At 41.6% G+C, this 23,015-nt stretch overlaps 1 protein-coding gene across 1 annotated transcript; it reads left to right on the top strand.

The window, feature by feature from the left end:
- Window positions 1-8,024: 8,024 nt before the first annotated feature.
- On the top strand, window positions 8,025-22,182 carry CLDN11 (claudin 11). The gene is made up of 3 exons (XM_033091067.1): window positions 8,025-8,484; window positions 11,716-11,880; window positions 20,783-22,182. The coding sequence occupies exons 1-3, from the start codon at window positions 8,256-8,258 to the stop codon at window positions 21,013-21,015; spliced, it is 627 nt and encodes a 208-aa protein (XP_032946958.1). The 5' UTR covers window positions 8,025-8,255; the 3' UTR covers window positions 21,016-22,182.
- The last annotated feature ends 833 nt before the right edge of the window (window positions 22,183-23,015 follow it).

Raw genomic sequence — 23,015 nt, 5'->3', positions numbered from 1 at the left:
TTTTATATTTTTAGCTTTTACATTTAGTTCTTTGATCCATTTTGAGTTAATTTTGTATATGGTGTAAGGTAATGTTTCCAATTTCATTCTTTTGCATTTGGTTATCCAGTTAACACCATTTGTTGTTGAAAACTATCCTTCCCTTGAATGGTTTTGACACCTTTGTTCAAAATCATTGACCATGTATGTAAGGGTTTATTTCTGGGTTGTTTTATTTCACTGGTCTATATATCTGTTTCTATGCTAATAGCACACTTTTTTTTTTAACTTTTATTTTAAGTGTGTTTTTCCAGGACCCATCAGCTCCAAGTCAAGTAGTTGTTTCAATCTAGTTGTGGAGGGCGCAGCTCACAGTGGCCCATGTGGGAATCGAACCGGCAACCTTGTTAAGAGCACTGGTCTCTAACCAACAGAGCTAACCAGCCACCTGCCCGCCACACTTTTGATTATGATAGCTTTGTAGTAAGTTTTGAAATGAGGAAGTGTGAGTCCTCCAGATTTTTTTTTTAAAGATTGTTTTGGCTATTTGGGGTCCCTGAGATTCCATATAAATTTTAGTATGGATTTTTCTATTTTTAAAAAAACACCATTGCAATTCTGATAGGGATTGCACTGAATCTATAGGTCACTTTGGATAGAATTGTTATCTTCACAATGTTGTCTTACAAAGTTGGTCCCGACAGTTCCCCCATGTCGATCTTTCTGAGACAATGAGAGCTTGCAGCTTCCCAGTTAACCATTTTGCTTACAACCCTCCTATTTAGCCACAGTCTTTTTTTAACCTGACCTTACAAGTGATACACCATTGCTTCTCTCCTATGCTGTTGTTCATACAGACTCACCCTGGAGCAATATGGGAGGGCACTACAAAGGACTGAATACCAGGAGGTGGGGATCGCTGGGGGTCATCTTAGAGGTTGCTTACCACAGAATAGGACCAGAATTTCCCTCCAAATGATCTTGATTGAAACCATGGAGTTTTATACATTAAAGCTAGAACTTTAGTTTGGACATTTTAAGGGAAGGTGTTTAGCTCCAATGACAGTGATTACTGTTTGCCCTGGCCTGACACTGACACTCTGCGAGATACTGGACTTTCCAGAACGAGCCAGGCACAGCTTCTGCCTTTGACGAACTCCCAGACACCTAGAACAGATCATTTCAAAGCAGTGTGGCAAAGCTCTTCCCAGAGGGCTAGGGGAACGTGAGAAGTATAAATAGCTCAACCTGGAGGGTGAGAAGTATTCCTGTTCCAAATGACACCTGAACAGAACTTGGAGAGATTTGAGCTGGCGGGAGAGGAGAGCGGTGTCTGTTGGAAAGCATGTGAGGCAGAAGGAACTGCGTGAGTATAGGTTGGAGATTAGTAATGAATGCAGTATTATACTTTCTAAGCACTAACCTTCTGAAAACAAGTCACAAGATTGATTGTAAACTAAACAGTATAATATGGATAATTCATATTTTGATAAAAGGATGCAGAAGGCACTACCAGAACCCATCAGAACTTCATAAAAAGACACAGTTAAGTCCTGTCATAGGAGCTTCTTGGGTTAATTCTGGGTGACTAGAAAGTAGCTGGGTGGAAAAGGTTATTTCCTGCAGGATGAAGGGCGGTGGAAAGCATAGGGAATGAGAAAGTGTGGCATTCTTCTATGAGGAATTACCAAGAAGTTCATTATGACGGGTGTGGACATTGCTTGGGGTAGAGACTGCGCAATGGAGGGGAGAGGGTGCTGTGAGAATTGTGCAATAAAAGCCTGTGTGACCTTGTATCCTAAGGCATTTGAAGTATGTTCTGTAGGTGAAGAGGATAGCCAATGACATAATCATCAGGATGGTCACACAGTGTGTAGGGACATGAGTGCTACTTTTTATAGACCCTTATGATAATGAATACTTTAAAATATAGAAAATATTTTAAATTTAGTTATTAAAAACTTCCAATTATAAAATTAACTCATATTCATTATGGAAAATGGGAAAATGAGTAGAGAACAAGAGAGAAAAACCCTCAATCTCTACCCAAAGGAACTGCTTATTAACATTTCTGTGTATATTTTCCAAATACATTTATATATTTCAAAACCAGTCTCCAACTGTACAAATATTTTGAAATAATATTTAGCAATTTGTATTTTAAAATTTGTGTTTTAGAACACATCATCTTGTTAATTGAATACTTAATTAAAATGTAAACGAAAAAACATGAACACTTTAATAATAGATTTTCTTAGACTTTTAGAAGCTGGATCAAAGATATACGTATTTTAAACCCTTTTGTTATGTATTGCTGAATTACTTTTGAAAAGGAGCGTATCAGTATGCTATGGTATTTTGTAATGTTCATTCTTTGTGTTATTTTTATTGAATCACTTTTACATAGCATTAATGAGAGGCTGTGAGAGCCCTCCAGTGGCCAAGCTAATTTCTGCAAAAAACATTATCAGTGAAATTAAAAAGGAATTGTATCTAGTTGTTAAATCTTAATGGCAAAAGGAGAGGAGTGACTGAAAATATCTTAGCTGTTAAAAAGGCCTTATCCTATAGTTAGAGGAAAGATGCCATTTGCTTTCCTTTGAAGTTCTTCTCCATCTGCTACCAGATTATGAAATGTTTCTGAATTTCATTGCTGTGTAATATGAAGGTTAAGATTACATTGGTTTCAAGTAGGCTTACGAACAACTGATTAACTACTTTGGTATAAAAGCTAATATTTATTGAGACCTTACTATGTTGTTCAAGATTTTTACGTATAGCAATGCATTTAATTCACATGGTTATTATGAAATAATTACTATTTTTAATACCATTTTACTGGCAGGAAATGGCATATTGGTTACTTAAACAGAGTTACTTAACAAAAATATTGAATAGCTTGCCCAAGGTCACACAACTAGTAAGTAATGGAGACAGGATTCCAACCCAGTGCCCTAACCGTCCTGCTCTAATGTCTTCCTTGAATCTTGGTGTCCAAGAATGTTTCAGGATAATTTCTTAAAGTAGAATCATTATTTATGTAAGAAACAAGCAAAGGAAAGGATTGATAGGATTGAGACATAGGTTTCTCTTCTAGCCATTTTTTAATGGAGCAGTATTACGCATGGAATGAATAACGAGGGCACATGATAGTTTTAATCGCTTTATAATTCATGCATTTTTAGCAAAAGAGTTAAAGTTGGACAGATTGTTCTGTATTTTGATGTCCTAGGTAGCTAAATGGAAAGAGCTGCTCTTAATTTCTAAGCTAATTGAATGGTGTGGCTTTCTAGTTCATTTTCTTCTTTTTTCCTTTCAGTCCTGACATACTTTATTACTATTATGTTTTTAGAAAATGTGATCTCCAATTTGGCTGAAAATAAGAACTTTTACTGTTCTTCAGAGAGTATGATTTAATAGGTTGAATGAAACACGATATCATCCAGTGTATTCTGAAACTTCTGGTAGAGAAACAGATAAATAGAATTGGCTGTTTGAAGGCAGAAGAGAGAAAACATTCTGGAAAGGACTTAAACCTAACAGTCCAGGTATAAACTTTTCATTATTTTGCTTTATCTCCAAGTTGAAGGAAGGGATTAAAAGGAACGGTATTATAATTGCACCATGAAAGCCAAGAAATGGGACCTTGAAAGGCAATTTTTTTCCCCTAGTAGCTGAATTTGAAATTCTATGTGGAAGTAATTTGTGAAGGTGCTGCTCTTTTCTTGATGGAGATACTATGATAAATGCCAGCATCTCTAGGTGATTAGGGTTTTCTGCTTGAGGCCCGAGCAGCATACATCCCTTCTATTATAGATGGCTCCACTGTACTAAGGACGACAGGTGGGTACCTGAGACAACCAATCAACTTCACTCTGTCTCTTGCCCACTCCCAGACCAGTTTTCATCCCACCTTCTGATTTCTTCTGCAGCTTGTCTTCAGATTCCCATCTGCTATGGACTGAATATTTGTGTCTCCCCCGAAATTCACGTGTTGACATCTAATCTCCTATGTGATGGTGCTTGGAGGTGTGGTTTTGGGAGCTGAGTAGGTCATAAGGATGGAGCCCTCATGAATGGCATTAGTGCCTCTAAAAGAGGCCCCAGAGATCTCCTTGTCCCTTCCATCGCATGAGGACACAGAAGATTGCTGTCTATGATCCGGGAGGAGGACTCTTCCCAGACACTGAATCTGCTGGTCTGTGCCTTGATCTTGGACTTCCGCCTCCAAAGCTGTGAGAAATAAGTTTCTGTTGCCTATAAACCACCCAGTCTGAGGTATTCTGTTATTGCAGCCCTAATTGACTAAGACTGCATTGTAGTCAAACTTGGAGGCTTGCAAATTCAATCTCTCTTCTTTAGAACTCTTCTATTCAGCTCCATTGAACACGTATATTGAGTGGGTTTATGTTTGTTAGGCACTGTGCCACATGCAAAATAGACAAAACCCCAAAACTCACAGGGCATGCATTTTTCTAAGTCTCTGTTTGATACGTTTGTTTACACTATGAATTTGTACTACAATGTTTCTAAAAATGTGCGTATGTAAAATTTTTGTATTATCAAATATTTTTTATCCACCTTTATCCTTTAAATAGAGGTCTTATTAAAAGTATTTTTAAATGAATAATCTCACCTAAGTCATTTCATACATGTCCTCTGTTTTCATGTTTGGTTTCCTAAACTGATGTATCTTTTTTAATATCTGAAGGACGTTTTCATAGAGCAATGTACACTTCATTTGAGTCTAATGATCACATGTTTGGAATGTGGGAAGTTGCAGTTTAATCATGTTTCTCTACCAGTCATGGGCCCCTCCACACAGAAAATGTTTTACCAGCCATGCAATGGTAAAAGACAACCACTAGCAGTCACTGCGAGCCCACTCCTTTAGTCCAAGCTTTGCTTTCAATGTGGGCTTCAGATGCTTGTCAGCAAACACATTTGCCAGTGCGACATGGATTAGCACTATAACTGAAGCCCATGTTAAGTTTTAGACGTAAACAGTAGAAAAACTGTTAACCGGGCTTTGTCCTTTTTCAGAACACATCTGGGGTTTAGGGCACTAATTGGCCCTCTACTCCTCCCCTTGACATGTCTTCAAATAAGAATAAGATTAAGGAAGTTATACTCAAGCCATAGGAAAGACTTACATTTTTCATAATGGAAAGAGTATGGGACCTAAGGTTGAAAGACCTGGAATCGTGTATCAGGAAGAACCTGGAATTGCTTGTTCTGTTATATACTGTAGAAATGTGAAAAGATGGCAACATTTTCTGAGAGAAAATTACTGGAAAGGCCTTTGGAAGGTCTGGGGACACATTGTTGACATTTATCTGGGGTGACTGTACCCTGAAAGTCTGAATCTCACAACTGACAGAGTGCCTGGGATGGTGGTAGACCTGGGATGTCAGGTGGTTAAGTTATGCTATACGGGAAGTCAGATTCTCATCGCAAGGAGGGCTTGGGGAATCAAGTCACAGCCAAGGAATGTGGACCACATCCTTGGAGTCTGTGGGCCACCATACCATCACCTGGGGCTAAGAGAGGGTTCCTATGGCTGCTGTCTGCTTGTCTCCCAGCTCCTTGTGCTTCCCTGGCTGCTCCACTTACTTTTCAATGGACACCGCCTGTCTTTACTTATGGTTAATTCATTCTAACAGGTTATGCTTTGCTGGCCTCCTTTGACTGGCCTTTTGTACATCTGTGCCAGGAGTGTTCATAATTTCAATTGCTCTACATTGTCTATGAATAATACTAACAGTAGTTAACATTTATGAAGGCCCATCAATGCTCGGGACTTTGTATAAGTTATCTCACTTAATCCTCGCAATAACCCTATGGGGGCATCTGCTATTCTCCCTTTATAGATGAAGAAGCCGAGAGTCACGTAAATTAAGGGTAGCCCAAGTGAAGAAGTCAGAATATGAACTCAGGAGGTTCCGTTCCAAGATCTTAACAACTCTTTCTACCACTCAGTGCCTGAGTTCCGAAATCTGGCTTTATAAATAACTCTATGTGTGTGACCTGTGGATGATCTGGACATGGTTGAATTCTGATTGGTTGAATTTTTATCATTAGAATATCAAATGCTAACAGAGGCATAGGAGTACAGATTTTATAACTGCTTTTTCAATGAAATGGTGTTGCTTGGGTTTATATATATATATATTAAAGATTTTATTGGGGAAGGGGAACAGGACTTCATTGGGGAACAGCGTGTACTTCCAGGACTTTTCCAAGTCAAGTTGTTGTCCTTTCAATCTTAGCTGTGGAGGGCGCAGCTCAGTTCCAAGTCCAGTTGCCATTTTTAGTTGTGGGGGGCGCAGCCCACCATCCCTTGCGGGAGTCAAACCCAGCAACCTTGTGGTTGAGAGCCCGCACAATACCCAACTGAGCAACCTGTTCGTCCCGGATTTTTATATTTTATATTGTATTAATATAAAGCTGCCTTTAAAAAAAATGTTGTAGGGAAGTATCTGAAAACATGCAGATCAATAGACCTTGGTGATAAAATGCCCCCAAACACAATGACTCACTCATAAAAGGGACATATTCCTATAACACAATTTCCACAAATCAAACTTGTATGAATACAGGAAGAACACATAAGAGGACAAAAGAAAGAGTTTTGAACCATCATATTATAATAACACTAACCCAGGTTTATGGAGGACTTATTTTATACCAGACATTGTTTTAAGCTCTATATGTATGTTAACTCACATAATCATCAGGAAACCTATGAGGTAGGCACTATTTTTATCCCCATTTTTACAATCAGAAAATTGAGGTCCAGAAAAATGTAGTAACTTGGTCCCATATCTAGTTAAGTGGTGGGGCCAGGATTTGAATCCAGGCAGCCGGGTCTTCCTTCTTAACCACTGCTCTCCTGGGTGATTATGGTGGCTTCTGTGATTGCAAAAACCACAATTACTTTTGTACCAACCTAATACTTGACACTCTGTCATCTATTACAGAGCCTTTTCTTTTTATGTACTTGATTTCTTTGGGGTCTCCCCCAGGTCATTCTTCCCTGGAAAACGTGGTGATTTGCCCTGACTCTCAGCCTTAGGGACAGCTACGAGAAAGCTCAGTACCTATGATTTATGATCCACATCTTAGATTTAGAGCGTTGAGTAGGAAGTTTTTGTGCTTGGTGAAATCCTTCACACCTTTACATCTCATGACTGGTGATCGAGGGATATAATGAGATAAGCCAATTGTATAAAAGGAGTTAAAACTGTTTAATGTCAATGTAGGAGGACTTCTCTACATGAGAAAAAGAGGCAATAATAGGTCTTGATGGAATTGCCGGAGAGAAGGTGGATTAATGATGTTGAGGACGATGATAGCTCCCACTACAGAGCACTCTCAGCCAGGTGGTGTTCTCAGTGGAGTGCAGATACTAACTTATTACAGGGCGCCTGGAGCAGTCAGCCTTGCTTTTAATGTGTCACAAATGGGATTCATGAGCCCTTTAGTAATTTTCAGGAAGTGGTAATCAGGACAGGTTCCCAGGGTGGGTGGTGAGATGGGCCCATGGAGTGTACCCCTTACCAGCTGTGTGAACTTGGGAAACTTAACTTCTCTCATGCTGTTCTTAGCTCATCAGTTACAATCCTGGGCCGTGGAGGCACTGTATCAGGCGCCCGTGGGAGTACGGCTGTCCCTGTTCTCACCTGGAAAGGAGCGAGTGGGAAGAAGTTGAGGTGGGATGGAGCATAGCGGAGACCCGGAGACAGAGATGAAAGGGGCAACGGGAAGAGACATAATTCCCAGCAAGATAGAACTCTTGCCTGACGTGAGCCCTCTTGACGCTCTGCATTTCTTGGACCTGGAGAGAATTAGGTGAATTATTTTACTTTCCAACCCTGACCGTGCGACTCCGGCGGGGCCCGGCTCCCTCATCCCGCTCCCCTCCACACCCGACTTGGGACCCGGCTCTGCGATTGGTCGGCTCGACCCAGGGCCGTTGCCGATTGGCGCTCGTCGGCGGAGACTACAGGGTTTAAAGCGGGGGGCGGGGGTTCGCTGCCCAGCCGCATCGCTGTCCCCTCCGTGAGCCCATCGCTGTCCCAGCCGTGCGCCCGTCGCGCTGTCCCAGCCGGACTCGCAGCCTCTCGTGGCCGGCCGCCGCCTCGAGCGTCCCGCCTCGGGCCCTCGCTGGACAGCGGCTCGCGCGCGCGGGACAGGGGGGACCAGGGCAGGAGCCGTCCAGCCCGGTGCGCGGGCACAGTTAGTGAGGAGCGAGGTGCGGGGACGCGGGGGAAGCTATGATGGTGGCCACGTGCCTGCAGGTAGTGGGCTTCGTCACGAGCTTCGTGGGTTGGATCGGCATCATCGTCACCACGTCCACCAATGACTGGGTGGTGACTTGCGGCTACACCATCCCTACCTGCCGCAAGCTGGACGAACTGGGCTCCAAGGGGCTGTGGGCTGACTGCGTCATGGCCACCGGGCTGTATCACTGCAAGCCCCTGGTCGACATCCTCATCCTGCCCGGTAAGGACCCCCGCCTTGCAAGTGGCTGCTCCCAAACCCTTGACAGAGAGGGGGGCACGAGAGAAAACATTTTGAGGGTTTGAAGACTGTTGAGCACATTTTTTGACACTTTGAGTCCCACCTTGTTGTAGAGGAATTAGGCAGCAACGAACTTAACCTCTCTCAGCCTCAGTTTTCTTACCTGGAATTTGGGAGGATAGTAGTGGCCGCTGGCCGAGTCACTCTGACAACTTAATGATCTGAGACTTAGATACACAGAAGGAACTCAGCCCATGTAATTACCGTCGCCCCACCTGCCCCTCGATCCCACTGTACTTAATTCCCCCGCCCGGCCTCCGTGCGCAGGTGCCGTTTTCCCGTTAGATTCCACCCGCGGAGGTGACGAGAGAGGAAAACTCAAGCATTCCAGTGAGTTTCCCCTGTTCTCGTGGGACGAGGGACGGGCGAGGCGTCTTGGCCAATTTAGGGCCCTCCTAGCTCCGCCAGGTGGGTTCCCGCAGGCTCCGGAGCGGGTCTTATTTCTCCCACCCCGGGCCCCCGCCGTGGCCGCGGGGGTCTGCCCAGCCAACCCTCCCCGCCTCCGCTCCGCTCCCGGCGCCCTGCGAAGAACAGGCGCCCCTGGACGGCCGACTCCACCTCTGGAGAAGGCGCGCCACCAAAGGTCGCCCACTCCCCGCCAGCGGTGTCTCCGAGTGGGTACAGAAGGAAGTGGCCAGCCTCTACCTTCCCCGAGGTCGGCCGAGGGGCTCCTCTTCACTTGCTGCCCTGTTGAAAAAGTCTGGTCAACAGTTCCAATTCAGATGTAAACCTCGAGCGAGTTGGGTGATTGGCGAGGTCGCGGGCGCCCATTGGGCTTTCTGTTTGGCATCCCTGTCCTGCCCGGCGGGTTTATTGGCCCTGGCCTATATCGTACATGATTGTCTTTGTCCCCTGGTCTTTGTGGGTTGTGCACATTTAAAGACATTTCCCAATTTTCTTAACAAGCGAAGTAACTTGGGCCCCCCGAGGCCGTCAGTCTGGGAGCCGGTCCCTTTGTGCCGCCCCCGCCCCCCGACTTTCTGCTCCCCCTTTGAGCCTCTCCTTAAGTGCCTCCTATTAGTCCTTGTAGTCAGACTCAATCTCCCACCCCTATCTCATGGCTTCCCTGGTATTGGCTCTTACCACCATTAGGGCACTTTTCTGCTTGTTTTTTGTTCATTGTTCGTAAGTCCACTTCTACTGCATTTTCAATTCCACTAAGATGTTGATGGTGTCCTACCTTCCTGCATCTTTTCCTGGACTTAGCACTGCCACCCGCACACAGGAGGTATGCACACTGCAAGTTAGTCCTGTGTTTTCCCAATCCTTTTCTCCATTTTAGACTTTTAGAATGACAGAGGTCCTGGACCCAGCTTCACGGAATGCTGGCATTGGTAGGTCTTTGTCAGGCTTTCAGGTCCCCTGCTCACAGTTTGGGTGATTTGGACAAGTTACTAACCTCTATGAACCCCAGTTGTCTTCTTTTGAAAATTAAAATCAATCCCCTATCTTTCAGGGTTACTTTGGGGATTAAATGAGATGAGAAATGTGAACCTCTTTTGGTGTAGTAGATGCTCCAGTAGTAGATGTAAGTGGTAGCTATAATTTTTTTATCAAAAACCAGGCAAGATATTTGTAGGAACCTTTGACTGAAGCGTAAAAGTATTCTCTGCTTCCTTTCCCTGACATTAAGTTTATGAAGCATTCAGTGCCAAGCAGTTTATTTTTAAAAAACATAGACCACCTGACAGAAGGGAGTGCATTTTAGGGAAGGCCTAATCCTTCTTGCTCTCCCTGTCCCTCACACTTTGGGTGGGGATGTGGACAGATTTCAGTCTTCATCTTTTGATTTCCAGACGTGGCCTTGACACCCAGCACGTGGACAGCCTGCGTCATGCATTTCAGAAGCTCGGTTTCTAGTTGACTGTCTCCACTGTGCCAGCTCCAGCTGTCCTACAAGCCAGAGGGGCACAGGGCTATGGTCAGAGGTCTGCCTCAGACTGTGGGTCTCTCTGGGGATCTTCAAGGCAATAGATACTCGATTGATTGATTACCCTTAGTTCTGAAGAAGCTAGATGGGCGATGGTCAGAAGAGCACTCTTACAGAGTTTGAATTCTGGCAAAGCATATGTAGCTTGCTAAGAGAGTGTTGCAGTCGGGTGTTGGTGCGCAGGGCAGCCTGGCCAGCTTTGGTATGAGGGTCCTGGTGTGTGAGGCAGGAGCTGGGGCTCGTTTTTTGGTTTTGTCATTAACTGCCTCGCCCAGGCCATGCCACTAGCTCTAATTCACTCTAAGCCAAAAGGGAGAGTAATAAATACAACCCCCCCCCTTTTGGTTTTGGAGGAGGGAGAGTGTTTCAGTGAGAAACAATATATTTAAGGTTGTCATATTCTCCCAGTATCTTATCAGATTTATTTTACATAAATATTGTACATATTGTAAGCTGTTTCTTAATAAAATTGTTACCTGGCATTTTATTTGACAGTGTAAAGTTCGAGTTTTACTCTGCGCTTATTATTCAACTTGCTTATTCCTCCATTCATAATTGTACTATGTTTGCATCATCTGTTGTGGGCATTGTGTTACCTCCAGGTGTCTTCCCTCTAGGAATCTCTGGCGCTAGAGGGATACCTTTGACGCAATGACAATGGAATACTAACACCAGTAATAATCGCCAACCTTTTTAGAGTACTTAGCAGGTGCTAGGCACTGTTCTAAGCGCTGCATGAATTCACTAGCTTGATCTTAGTTGAATTCTATTAGAGAGACATAGGTACTATGATTATTTTTACTCTATACGTGAGGAAAGTGTCAAGACACAGTAGTTCCATAACTTGCCCAAGAGTCTGTCAACAACCGACTATCAACAGCCCATCCATCAGGGCAGACTTCTTGGAAGATTGGAGTTTTGTTCTGAATATTTCCAAGGTGATGTCATAATGTAATCGGACTCGTGGCCCCTTCATCCTGGAAGCTTGGACACATGGTCTAGACCAGGGATCCCCATTCAGTCTCTCCAGCCCTCAACCTCCCTTTTTTTGGCACTGTGTCACTTTAAACATGTGAAGCGATCACGGGCAACATTTAACACATCCTAAGTCCTGAAATGGGCAAGAGGGAGGAAGACAAGTGGTGCTGAATTCCCGTGAGGCAGTGTTGAGGATCCAAGGGGAGCCTTGGTCTAACCCACCCTGTCTGCTCTCTTGCTTCCAGGCTATGTGCAGGCCTGCCGGGCCCTGATGATTGCAGCCTCCGTCCTGGGCCTACCGGCCATTCTCCTGCTGCTGACGGTCCTCCCCTGCATCCGAATGGGCCATGAGCCTGGCGTGGCCAAGTACAGGCGGGCTCAGCTAGCTGGTGTTATGCTCATTCTGCTGGGTAAGACAGCTTTCTGTATGGTGCCCAATTCTGAGTAAACCTGATGAGTGTCAGCTCTTGCTGCTGCTTCATCCAGCTCAAGAGACATGTGCAAGGAAGCCAAGTGAATCCTCTGCGGAATAGACCGCCCCCACCCCCCCATGTATATCCCTTTGTGTTTCATGAGCAGTTCACACAGAGGGATAAGTCATGTCTGCGGGGGGTGGGTCACTGAACATGAACATAAGTTAACAAACAAAAGGATTTTGAGGGTAATACCTAAGGGAGAGACCAGAAGGATGGAAAAAAATTACGCAGTAGCTCTCTATTCAGGCTTCACGATGGAATTCCCTTTTGAAAACACCAGTCCCCAGGTCCCAGAGCAGGTCAACTGAGTCAGAATGTCTGGTTATTAGCCCAGACAGAGATATTTTTTGAAAGCTTCCCAGGTGACTCTTACGTGTAGTCAGGGTTGAAAACTTCAGTTAATGTATAAAGAAGAATAGAGAAAGAGGAGGGCAAGAGCAAAGTAAGATGTTGAGGGTGGTAAACCACTAGGTGATGATTCAGCCTTTCATTTAATAAGCATTCATTGAGCGCTTTCTGAGTGCTAAGCATCACGGTAGCACTGGGGCTGCTGGAAAGAAGGCAGTGTCTGCTTTGAGTGTACTTGGGCATCTTGATAGAGTGTGGCATATGCTCATCTTAAAAAGCAACACAAGCTGTGTACACATGTAGCAAGGCACCTACACCAGACTGGAGGACCCAGAGCAGAAGAGGACCCCAGAGAGTTGGAGGGAAGGTGATCAGGTTACGGATTAGAGGGAGGGACAGTCCTCACGCAGAAAATGGCATGGATTCATTCTCTTTTCCTGATTACTCCCTCACACCGAGGGCTTGATTTAACCACCCAGGGATGGTCTGTCTAGCTCTGTTCTCTTCAGTGATTTCATATCTATTTTTTTTCTTGAATGCTAATCCCATCAGTACATTCTGAATGCTGTCTAGACATAAATAAGAACAGCAGCTCTTGTTGCAAAGTGCACTGATATATCAGTGAGGAGAACTGGGTTAGATATAAAGTAAGTTCTCCTGGGACAAGGAATTCCTATCCCCAAACTGGTATCAGGCCATGTGCTTGAGGGATAAAGGGAAGGGATCAAGGTTCTGTTTGGGTCATTGCCACTTAGTGATGGTCAGCAACCGTGACAGCAGGGAGGTGAGGGGATGTGAGCGGTAGGGGCACCATTTCACAAGGTGGCAAAGCGATGAAGGTTTTCAGGGACTTGTGAAGCCTCGGAGAATTCAGTGTGGGTTTGTGTGCATGTGTGTGCGGGCGCTCGCGGTGAGAGGAGTGAAAAGACCAGAAAACCACTGTAATTTCCAGAGAAGAATGTGGGCATGGACATTTTGGTTCCAGCCACAAAGAATTTGTGTGGGAGGGACGCACAGAATACAGAATCAGCCTCAAGTGCTTCGTCTAACTCACGGGGGTCCCCTCTTGTGGTACTTTTGCTGGTCAGAACTTTGTATCCAAATTCTCTTTCCAGTGGGTAGACTGAAGTTCTACAAGTAAACTGGTTTGTAGAATCCAGAGAAATCCTTCTTATCCTAAACATTTGCTGTTGTTTGTGACTTTTCACTCGTTCTTACAGAAGCCCCAGAAGGTTCTCTCTTGGGATCTGAGGATACAAAGCTGAAGGATGAGTCTGTTGTGTTAGGTGTTCATCTTTAGAAATTCTGGTCTACAATATAAGAGTCACAGAATATCCACAAGGAAGAGAATACATTTAAAACACCCCACAAAACCAAACTCAAACCCTGTGGAACATAAAGATATAAAGGCAAAGCACATATAGACAAGTTGGTATATAACACCCCCCCAAAAAAAATAAACAACACCTGAATCGTCTAGTTAAATAAGAAGGGTTATTAAAAAAATAGCAACCAGTTGTTTGAAACTTCCTACCTGAATTAAATAAAGTTTTATCTTTTTCAAATGGGTGGGTGGATGTGGACAGTCATGGAAAGGAAAGTGAGGTGGGACTGGGTAATGATATGAGTTCCTCAGTCCGTTTGCTGCCTGGAGTAAAACAACAGCGGGGCTGTTGAGAGAGGCTGCAGCTTTCTGGTCACTGGCTGTTAGGACTGCACGGAGGGCACTGCTCCTTGCCCTCTTTGTATCGTTGCATTTCCAGGGTTACCTGCTTCCTCTTTGGTGACTCCTGTCTGGATTTATTTCTCAGGGGGTGGCCCCTTGCCTTTGGGTTGGATATTATTTTGACTGGAACGAGCTAGCTCTGGAAATGTAAAGCTTATTGTCTCAAGTGTAGCACCTGCTGGTCTCCTCTAGGTTTCTCCCCATGGAGCCAGAGAGCCTTGTTTGCCCTGTTGGCAGAGGGCGGGAGGAGCTAGAGAGAGTGAAGGCTCCCTTTGTGTTACTCTGGATTGGTTTCTGCCACTCTCCCTCTCCAGGAGAAGCCAGTGCTGGGATTGCGCTGGGTCCCTGAGGTCACCGATGGTGCTCCAGCTGAGGTGTGGTCGCTCACCAAAGGGACCAGACAGCACCGGGCTTTGGGGACCTGGAAACTGGAAATAGTGTTGAAGCTCATCTTGGTATGGAAACTAGAAGCACTATTAGTTAAAATCAGTTCTTCCTGACCCTGAAAATCTTTAATTTTTTTTTTGAAAGCTTAAAAACATTATGTCTGTTGTACAACAGCTTTATATTCTCGGCAGTCTAAGTTGAGTGGTGTGAGGATTTGGGTCCTGCTGTGGGGGAACGAATGGGGGCCTGATGCTGCTGGCTGCTTAAACCAGACGAGTAGCTCAAGGAGCAGCAGGCTGCTCAGATTGGAATGGATCTGAGACAAATCTAATCTGTGGTTTTTCAAAAGCCTCTGCTGAGGCAGGAGGTGTCTATGCCCCAAATTGCTTTATTTTATTTGGAGTCAGACCAACTGTACTGAATCTTGGATTTACCACTTTCTAGCTGTGTGAACTGGAGCATTACTTAATGTCTCTGAGACTTTATATAAAATGAGGACAATAATACCTCCTTCTGAGGTTGGTAAAAATGGTGAAATGATATATGCAAATGATTTAGCAGGGTGTCTGGCACGTAGTACATGCTCAACAAATGGCTGCTATTGTTATTGCTGTTGTTGATTAGAGGAAATAGAGATCTACTCCAGAGGGCAATTGGGAATTCTTCTATCATGTCTAATTTCTGCAGGGTAATAATCTCCCCATGTGGAACTGGTAAGGAGAGACAGTGAACTCCTGGAAACACTAAGTGTAATCCTAGTCTAATAGAAATATTTCCTTTGCTTACTTTGTAGAAATGTGCGTAGGGATCAATAGTTGGAGTTTTTTTATTCCATTATAAAAAGCCACCTTAAGCTACCTGATTGAAAATGCTCAAGCTTAGTTTTGATTCAGTCTGAGTCTCACCTCACTATAAGTTAGAAAGTACTTGTTTTGGGTATTTCTTGGGGAGATGGGGTGGGGAATGGAAGGAAAGGAAATGCATTTTCCTTCCTAAGTGGAATGCTTTCATCTTCCCTCCTCCTTTAAAAAAATATGGCCCCAGGAATACTATGTGTATTGGAAAAAAGTGTTTTAAGTTGGAACTAACAGGTTAATGAAATTGCAGTAAAATAAAGGGTGTACACAAATGTGGCACAAATTGAGCTTGTCATGCACACAGAGTCAGATGTCCTACAGGGAACAGGATCCTTGGGTGTGGAATAAACAGTGATGCCCTTTATCTGGGGGTCTTAATTAGAATAGTTAGAAGAGGTCTTCCTCCAAATTCATCAGCTTTATACAAACAAGTCCTTAATCTAAATCAAATGGCATCTTAATATAGTTGTGGCTTAAAATGACCTTATCAGTAAAGTTGGAAGAATTCACTGCTTTATGAGGTCTCTCCAGTCTCTAAATTCTGTGCTATGAAAAAAAACGAAACAAACAAACAAAAACAACACAACCGTGAGATTGGTTTCGTAAAAAGGACATAGGAAAAAATATATAATGATGTGTGGAATAGAAATAAAGGGAAAAAATGTTGAAAGCAGGCCAGGAAATGTACTCAAATATTCCATTGAATTGATGGTTGTGGTATATGTTAGATCTTCATAAAAGTCATTGTGTAAGAGGTCTACGTCCTTTGGCAGCTATGTTATCCTAAGTCAAAATTTAGAGAATGATAAATGAAAAGAACTTTTTTTTCTAATTTCAAATTATAAGGGAACAACAAATAAATATAACTCCAACCAACAGCTCGTTAGAAATCTCATTACTTGTTGCCTTGAGTTAACTGGCTTCTTTGTGAAAAGCTAAAGCTAACTGCTATTTAGATCGTATGTGATAACAGTATAGATTGTAGAGGACATTGTGAAATGTTAAATGGCGGGGGGGAATTTTTTAAAAGAGGATTTATTATGGAAAATTTCAAACATACCCAAGGTAGAAAGAATAGTCTAATGAACCCCACAAACCCAAACTCATTCTCAATAATGATCAAGTCATGGCCCATCTGCTTCATCTGTCTGCTTCTCCTTTCCTTCCAGTCCCCAGATTTTTTTTTTTAAAGCAAATCTCAGACGTAATATCAAGGAAGATTATTTTTAGTAATCTTAATATAAATCAGATTAACTTAAGTGATTTTAATGAAAATATCGCTTTGTGTTAGAAATGATGCTTTTAAAAGTCCTTTCAGTGCTTCATACTGAAAGTGACAAAGCCTGAAAACAGAGGTGCTCATTGGAGAAAGGAAAAAATGTTGGTTTGATGCTCTCTTGCCTTGCTGGGCTTCTTTGTCTGTCTCTCTTTCTCTAAGTTGTTACCTCCAAACACACCTGTGCCAATTTTAACTTCATCACATTTATTTAACTCCATATATTGCCATATGTTATCTAGTCCCTAAAGGTATTAAAAACTACATTTACATTTCATTGCTCTAAAATTGCCTTTCCAAATATTCTGTGTTTGGCTACATCGAGATCATTGGTAACTTTTAATAAGGGTGTATTCTATCAACTAAAGAATACATTATATTACATTATTTGAAAACTTACCAAAAGAGGCAAACAATTTTATTCAATGAAGAGCAAGGAATTCTACTTGTAGAGGACAAAGCCAGATGAATCTATACGTGCACAACGAAGCTTTCTTCTGCCCTTCTCTCCTTCTTTTGTTTTTTAAGCTAAGACTAGCCTCAATTTTCACTGTCTTTCCCTCCACAGATGACAGAATTTTCCCACTTGTGCAGTAAACTATTGCATCTTCTGAAGGTAGAAAGGAGAAACAGATTGAAAATCTGAGTGTTAAAATTCTCCTGTCCTATTTTTAGAGATTTAATTTAAAAATAAATTCTGATGACATAAAACCAATGAAAATTCCCCTATCTTTCTTCAATTTTCTTTATCTTACAGGTAACGGTGACTTTTTAAGAAAAACATTAAAAAAAAAATTCCTTAAATAGCGGAGGGGACGATTACAATCAATCAATCAATCAATCAATCAATCTCTCTCTCTCTTCAAATAGAAATAAATGTAACACGTCTTCTATGTCTTTAAGAAAGCCAAAAATTAGGCTCAAATAAACTCTTACAAAAGTTTAAAGAAAAAACCAAAAATCATTGCCAGTGCTATTAATATTTCACGTTTTAGTTGAGTTTTGACTTTCATTTTTAACTTTATTGATTAAAACATCCCCTTTTCCTTTCAAATCACTGCTGAAGTTGAGTAAATTCTCCCTTTTTAGTTTATAAAAATTCTTCCTTGTGAGTTCAATTGAAGGTCACTTTCCAGTGAACCTCTCATTTCCCTTCATGTTGTGTGGCGGTCTGTCATCCTGTAGTGGTTTTGATGTGGTTGGTCTTTGAGAGCCACAGGAATTCCACTCAGAGCTCATTTATCTACTAGGAAATAAAGACTCTGCTGGTGCTCATTTGTCTTGTTTTGCATGGATTATAAAAGAAGGCAATCTTTAATGAGGTAAATCATGAGCTTGTAACTTAATGTGTGTTAAAGTCACGTGAAGGTTTTATGATTTTGGAAGTCACTTTTGGTGGGTGTGAAGTAGAAAGTAGACTTGAAATGAGACCACCTCTCCTCCCCCCTTCCATATATGTGTCTATCCACCCATTCACTCCTCCAGTCCTTTAGGTTCATTATTTAAATATTTAGATGTTTTTATGATTTTTCCTTTTTCTAGTGAATTATACTGGAAGAAAATCTAACAAAATCCCTAAAACACTCAACATCAAGATTGATGATTACTTTTGGAATACTGAGCCTGATTCTTTCCTTATGTGAAGATAATCTTGTTTTATTAGTTTGCTTATTAAACTAATAAGGGGAAGAATTAAATGAAGTCAGAAGTAATTTCTAATCTTATTCTATAAAATCTAAACCAAATCTGAAAGTTCAGTTAGGTTTATGTGACATGTGAGAAATGCTTTTGTGTGTTGTATGTGTAAATACAAAGAATTGAAAAATATAAAACTTAATTTAACCGTAAGCTGTTTTGAAACCAGTTAATTGTTTATAGGAAAGATCAGTTGGATTGAACCAAATCATTTGTTTCGGAATCAAAACTTCTTTCCTCTGTGGAATTCAGCTTTACATTCCCCAATTTTTCCCTCTGTTAAGCTTGGGTGTTTGGAATCCATTGCTAGATTGCTGTTTTTGCCATAGCAGACACATTCCCACTTTTGGGGTCTAGGGGTGTTTAGCTGGAGTGTGTATTGATACAAAGAATCTAGAGCAGTTATCTCTGGCTGAAACACTGGCTAAGAGGTTTCAGTCCCTTGTCCTGAAAGAGAAAAAGGCTTTTTTCTGTGCCTCCCTGTGAGTATGACTACGGTAATAGCGAAGCACTTCTCCAAGAGTGCCAGATTTGGAACATTGGCAAGAGGAAGAAAAGAAAAAGACTTTTCCCTGTATCAGGTGTTCAAAGCCCTAGGCTGGACAGTGAAGATTCAATTCACACTGGTCTTCTGGAAGGCATTTTATTTACAGAAGGAAAATACATCTTCTCATATACAAATATTACAGAAGCTGGCATGATTGTAGTCATTCTTGAACAAAAATACAGCCATTAACATATGGATAGATTTTTAGCTTCTTAGATAATTTACATAAACTCCTTAAATACGTGAATAGTTCACAATTAACAGAGTGAATTCAGGCTCTTAGAAAGCCAATTTGAGCAATTCAAAGGCCCCAAATTCACTCTCTCCCTCTGACTTCCACTTGGGATCTATACATTTGTAGGATCGGAATCACATCTGTTGAGGTCTGTCTATTCCCAATTTGTGGGGCTGGACTTAGTCTTTTGTCAACAAAAGCCTATGTTACAAGCTACACAAATGCAATGAGATAGTTTAAAAGGCCTTTCAAAATGGTTAAGACAAATCTTTCCTTCAATTTCTAATGTACCAGGCTGTTAGATTTGAGGGCTTATGTTAAAGAAAAACTGTATTTCTTCTCTGTGAGCATAGAGGTAAGTTAGAAAATCACTCAGTATGAGTAGAAATCAGAAAAAGCTTGCTGAATTAAAAGTAACAAAGGTACTACAGGTAGGTAATGTTGCAATGCTCTGTCTTGAATTTATTGAAGTATTTATGGTTAATGATTGGAAACAGTATTAATATTATTATTATTGTTACTATTATTAGTCTGTGAACTTTAATGTGTTATCCCAGCTTCAAGTTTTAAAACTTCTCTTCTGCTTATAGTTGTGAGAAATCAGATGATAAAGGAAGTTATGGAGTTACTTTGTCTAGTGCTGTGTTGTTCAGCACAATAGCCAATATGATTAGGTAAATTTAAGTGAATTACAATTCAGCCTTTGGTTTTTCAGTCTCACAGGCTTCAGGAGAAACAGTTGATAACCCACGTAGCTTGTGGCTACACTATTTGACAGTGCTGATCTAGAGCTTTCTTTTTTTTTTTTCTTTATAAGCTGCTGCCTGCCCTTGTTTCATTCCTTTGTTAATGAGGAGGGGGAAAACTAGATGACATAGAGACTGTTTCTTATCGTAGTCTTTAAAATCTAAACCAGATCTGAAAGTTAGACTTGTTGGTACAAGACCGTACAGTGCTACCATCACGATCCCATCACAACAAATATCATCACCATAAAATCCTTGAATGGGTAAACTGTTTTACTCTAAGACTATTCATTTTTGTGTTGAGATTTTTGTGATTGTGAACAGCGTAACACAAGCTCAGACTCTTAGCTGATACTCCACTGATGTCTAGCAATACTTTACCACAGCAAGAGAATTTTCATAGCTTTCTCAGGTCTTTGTAATGTGAATTGACTAAACTGAAAAAATATAGTAGAAAATGGAAGTGGGCATTATCTTGTTTCTCATTTCTGAATAGCTCAGGTCATTCAGTTATTCAACTGACATGCATTGAGCACATACTGTGTGCTTTTCTGAACTACATGCTGACTTTACAAACATAGGTTAAGACATGACCCTTGCCTTCAAGGGACTTGGAACTCGGAATGGAAACTAGACATGTAAAGGGATAATTATTATACAATTAGGTAAGTGTGAAAATAAAATTATCACTTTGATATATAAAGATATATAAGTAAATACAAACACAATTTTTGGACTTAAATGATTTATTTCTATGTTTTCACATTGGACTTCTTTTGTCTCTGCCATCTGTTAGAAAAATAAGGACCTAGCAGTTTGACACAAGCTTTCAATCGGCTTATTGTACACATGCAAACATTTAGGTTCCGATTGCCCAGGGAGTAGAGCTGTGTGTATCGAGTTTTCCTGGAGTTGGTTGGAAGCCAGGGGTGTGTGCATGTGGAATGAAGGGTGGCTTGCTCACTGCACCTGGTGTATGATGGGTATACCCAGTCACAGCCTTCTTCGTGTCTCCCCAGCTCTCTGCGCCATTGTCGCCACCATCTGGTTCCCTGTGTGTGCCCATCGTGAGACCACCATCGTGAGCTTTGGGTACTCCCTGTACGCAGGCTGGATCGGCGCTGTGCTGTGTCTCGTGGGTGGCTGTGTCATCGTCTGCTGCGCTGGAGATGCCCAGGCATTTGGCGAAAACCGTTTCTACTACTCTTCGGGTTCCAGCTCCCCTACTCATGCCAAGAGCGCCCATGTATGAGAGGGTTGCCGGCCTGCCCATGGAGGTGCTGCAGGTGCTGGGCCCAGGGCCCTAGGTTTGCTTGCCACAGTTGTAGTGGGGGAGCCCACTCCTCTGTCTGGCTCCAAAGCCAAAGGTCTCGAAAAGCATCCTGTCTGGCATTTTGTAGTCTTAACAACCCCGCCCTGCCCATTTTGTTGTCTTAAATCTTTAGCTCAGATAATGCCCACACATTTTTCTCATGGTTTTGCCCACTATTAGCTCTCGGGCATTCGTTTGTTCATATATATATATATATATATATATATATATATATGATTTTTTATTTTATTTTTTTCCTCTTTCTCTTTCTACATTTTAAATACGTTGCAAACATTGCTGAACCGGGTGTGGGGGAGAGAAATACAAGACACTTTTCAAACTGTTACAGATGACAATGGGAGCCTCATAGAGATGCCTCTCTGTTCCCTCCCTCCTCTTCAGCTCTAAGGCCATTTAGTTATAAGCGATAGAAAAAGATAGACTTGGGGACGCGGGATGGGCGAGGGAGGGGAATCGTGGAACTTTCCCTTCATGGGAGTTTCCCTTTTGTAAGTTGAGGACAAGGGGTGGGGATATTGTTTAGTTTGTGATTTTACATTTATCTGTACATACTTTTTCAAGATTGTTCATTTTTATAACCATGGTTTTCCTGAAATTCTCAATTCATCAGTATGAAGGAAATGAACCAAATAGACTTTAATTATGTGATAAATAACAGTACAAGTGAGCATAACGCTAACTGACATTCCACAAAACATTTTTGATTTCCAGGTTTGTGTGATGTAGTTTTTAATCCTGCACTTGCATACGCTTCAACTTAACACATTTTAAAAGCTTTTTTTCCTTTTCTCTGTTTTCATTCTGTTAGCTATCTTGAAGTGATATTGTTTAACATAAATTGTACTGTTGAATTTGGCTTTACGGGTGTAAACACTGATGGTATATCAGTATCTGAGACCCCAAGCTCTCCAAATGTTGATGGTGCATTTTGTTCTTTAAGTGAAATCTGTGCAATAAAATAACAGACTGTCTGCAAAACTGGCCTTTAATATTCTGTGGTATCCAGAGGTATGACATATTGGTGTTAAGAAATTTCATTAATCTCTAGTAATTTATCGGGAACCCAATCATTGATGCAAGAAAACTCATTCCGCACTGCCCTGAATAATTAAAACATTATATTTTATTCATTATATTGTGGTGGTAATGTGTGGTCATAAAAGTATAACCTAGATGTTCTCTGGGTTTCTGAAGCATGGTGACATTATGGCATCTTTAAGTCACATATAAATGAGCGGCAATCAGAAACCACGTGTCAAGCATTACGCAGTTAAACTTTTAAAATCTACTTTGTAATTTAGTAAAATAATTGAGTAGGTATAAAAGAAACCCATTTTATTAAACCTTTAGGTAATAATATCTAAATGCATTATGTTCAAATGCATACATATAGATGTTTGAAAATTTTGGACAAAGACAGACACATTGAGTTGATTTTTGTTTGTTTTCCGTTCTAGAAACTGTCCAGTTATGATTCTGCTCTAAAAAAAAACAGATTACAATCTACTTTGGCAGTATTTTTCCAACAATACTAATTTCATTAGCTGATAGTATAATAATTGGCAAACATTTCCTCTTTGGAAATATCCACTTGGGCTGGCCATTTTGGTAGATATTTGTGTACATTAGGAGATTATAACCTGATGGAAACTATTTCTAAATTACTTACATAGAAAAGACAAACTTCACATTGGCCAAAATATTTGCTTAGTTATCATACAGTTTTGATAAGGACACAAATCATGTGATTATATGGGAGGACCCTCCCTACCTCATGAAAACTCAGCAGGTTATGACTGTGAACATGAATGAAGCAAAAGGGATTTGGTGGTGGGGGCTGGACAATTAAGGCTTTGGGTCCCCACATCCCCTCTCCTCCCAACCATGGGCTTGAATCAGAAGTGTCAAGTCCTTCTCCT

This window comes from Rhinolophus ferrumequinum, chromosome 2, assembly GCF_004115265.2.
Source record: "Rhinolophus ferrumequinum isolate MPI-CBG mRhiFer1 chromosome 2, mRhiFer1_v1.p, whole genome shotgun sequence".
NCBI lineage: Eukaryota > Metazoa > Chordata > Mammalia > Chiroptera > Rhinolophidae > Rhinolophus > Rhinolophus ferrumequinum.
This window is presented reverse-complemented; position numbering and strand designations above follow the sequence as displayed.

Coding starts and splice junctions, on each gene's coding strand:
- CLDN11 (XM_033091067.1), top strand. CDS start 8,256: ATGATGGTGGCCACGTGCCTGCAGGTAGTGGGCTTCGTCACGAGCTTC. Junction 8,485..11,715: donor CGACATCCTCATCCTGCCCG/GTAAGGACCCCC, acceptor TCTTGCTTCCAG/GCTATGTGCAGGCCTGCCGG. Junction 11,881..20,782: donor TGTTATGCTCATTCTGCTGG/GTAAGACAGCTT, acceptor GTGTCTCCCCAG/CTCTCTGCGCCATTGTCGCC.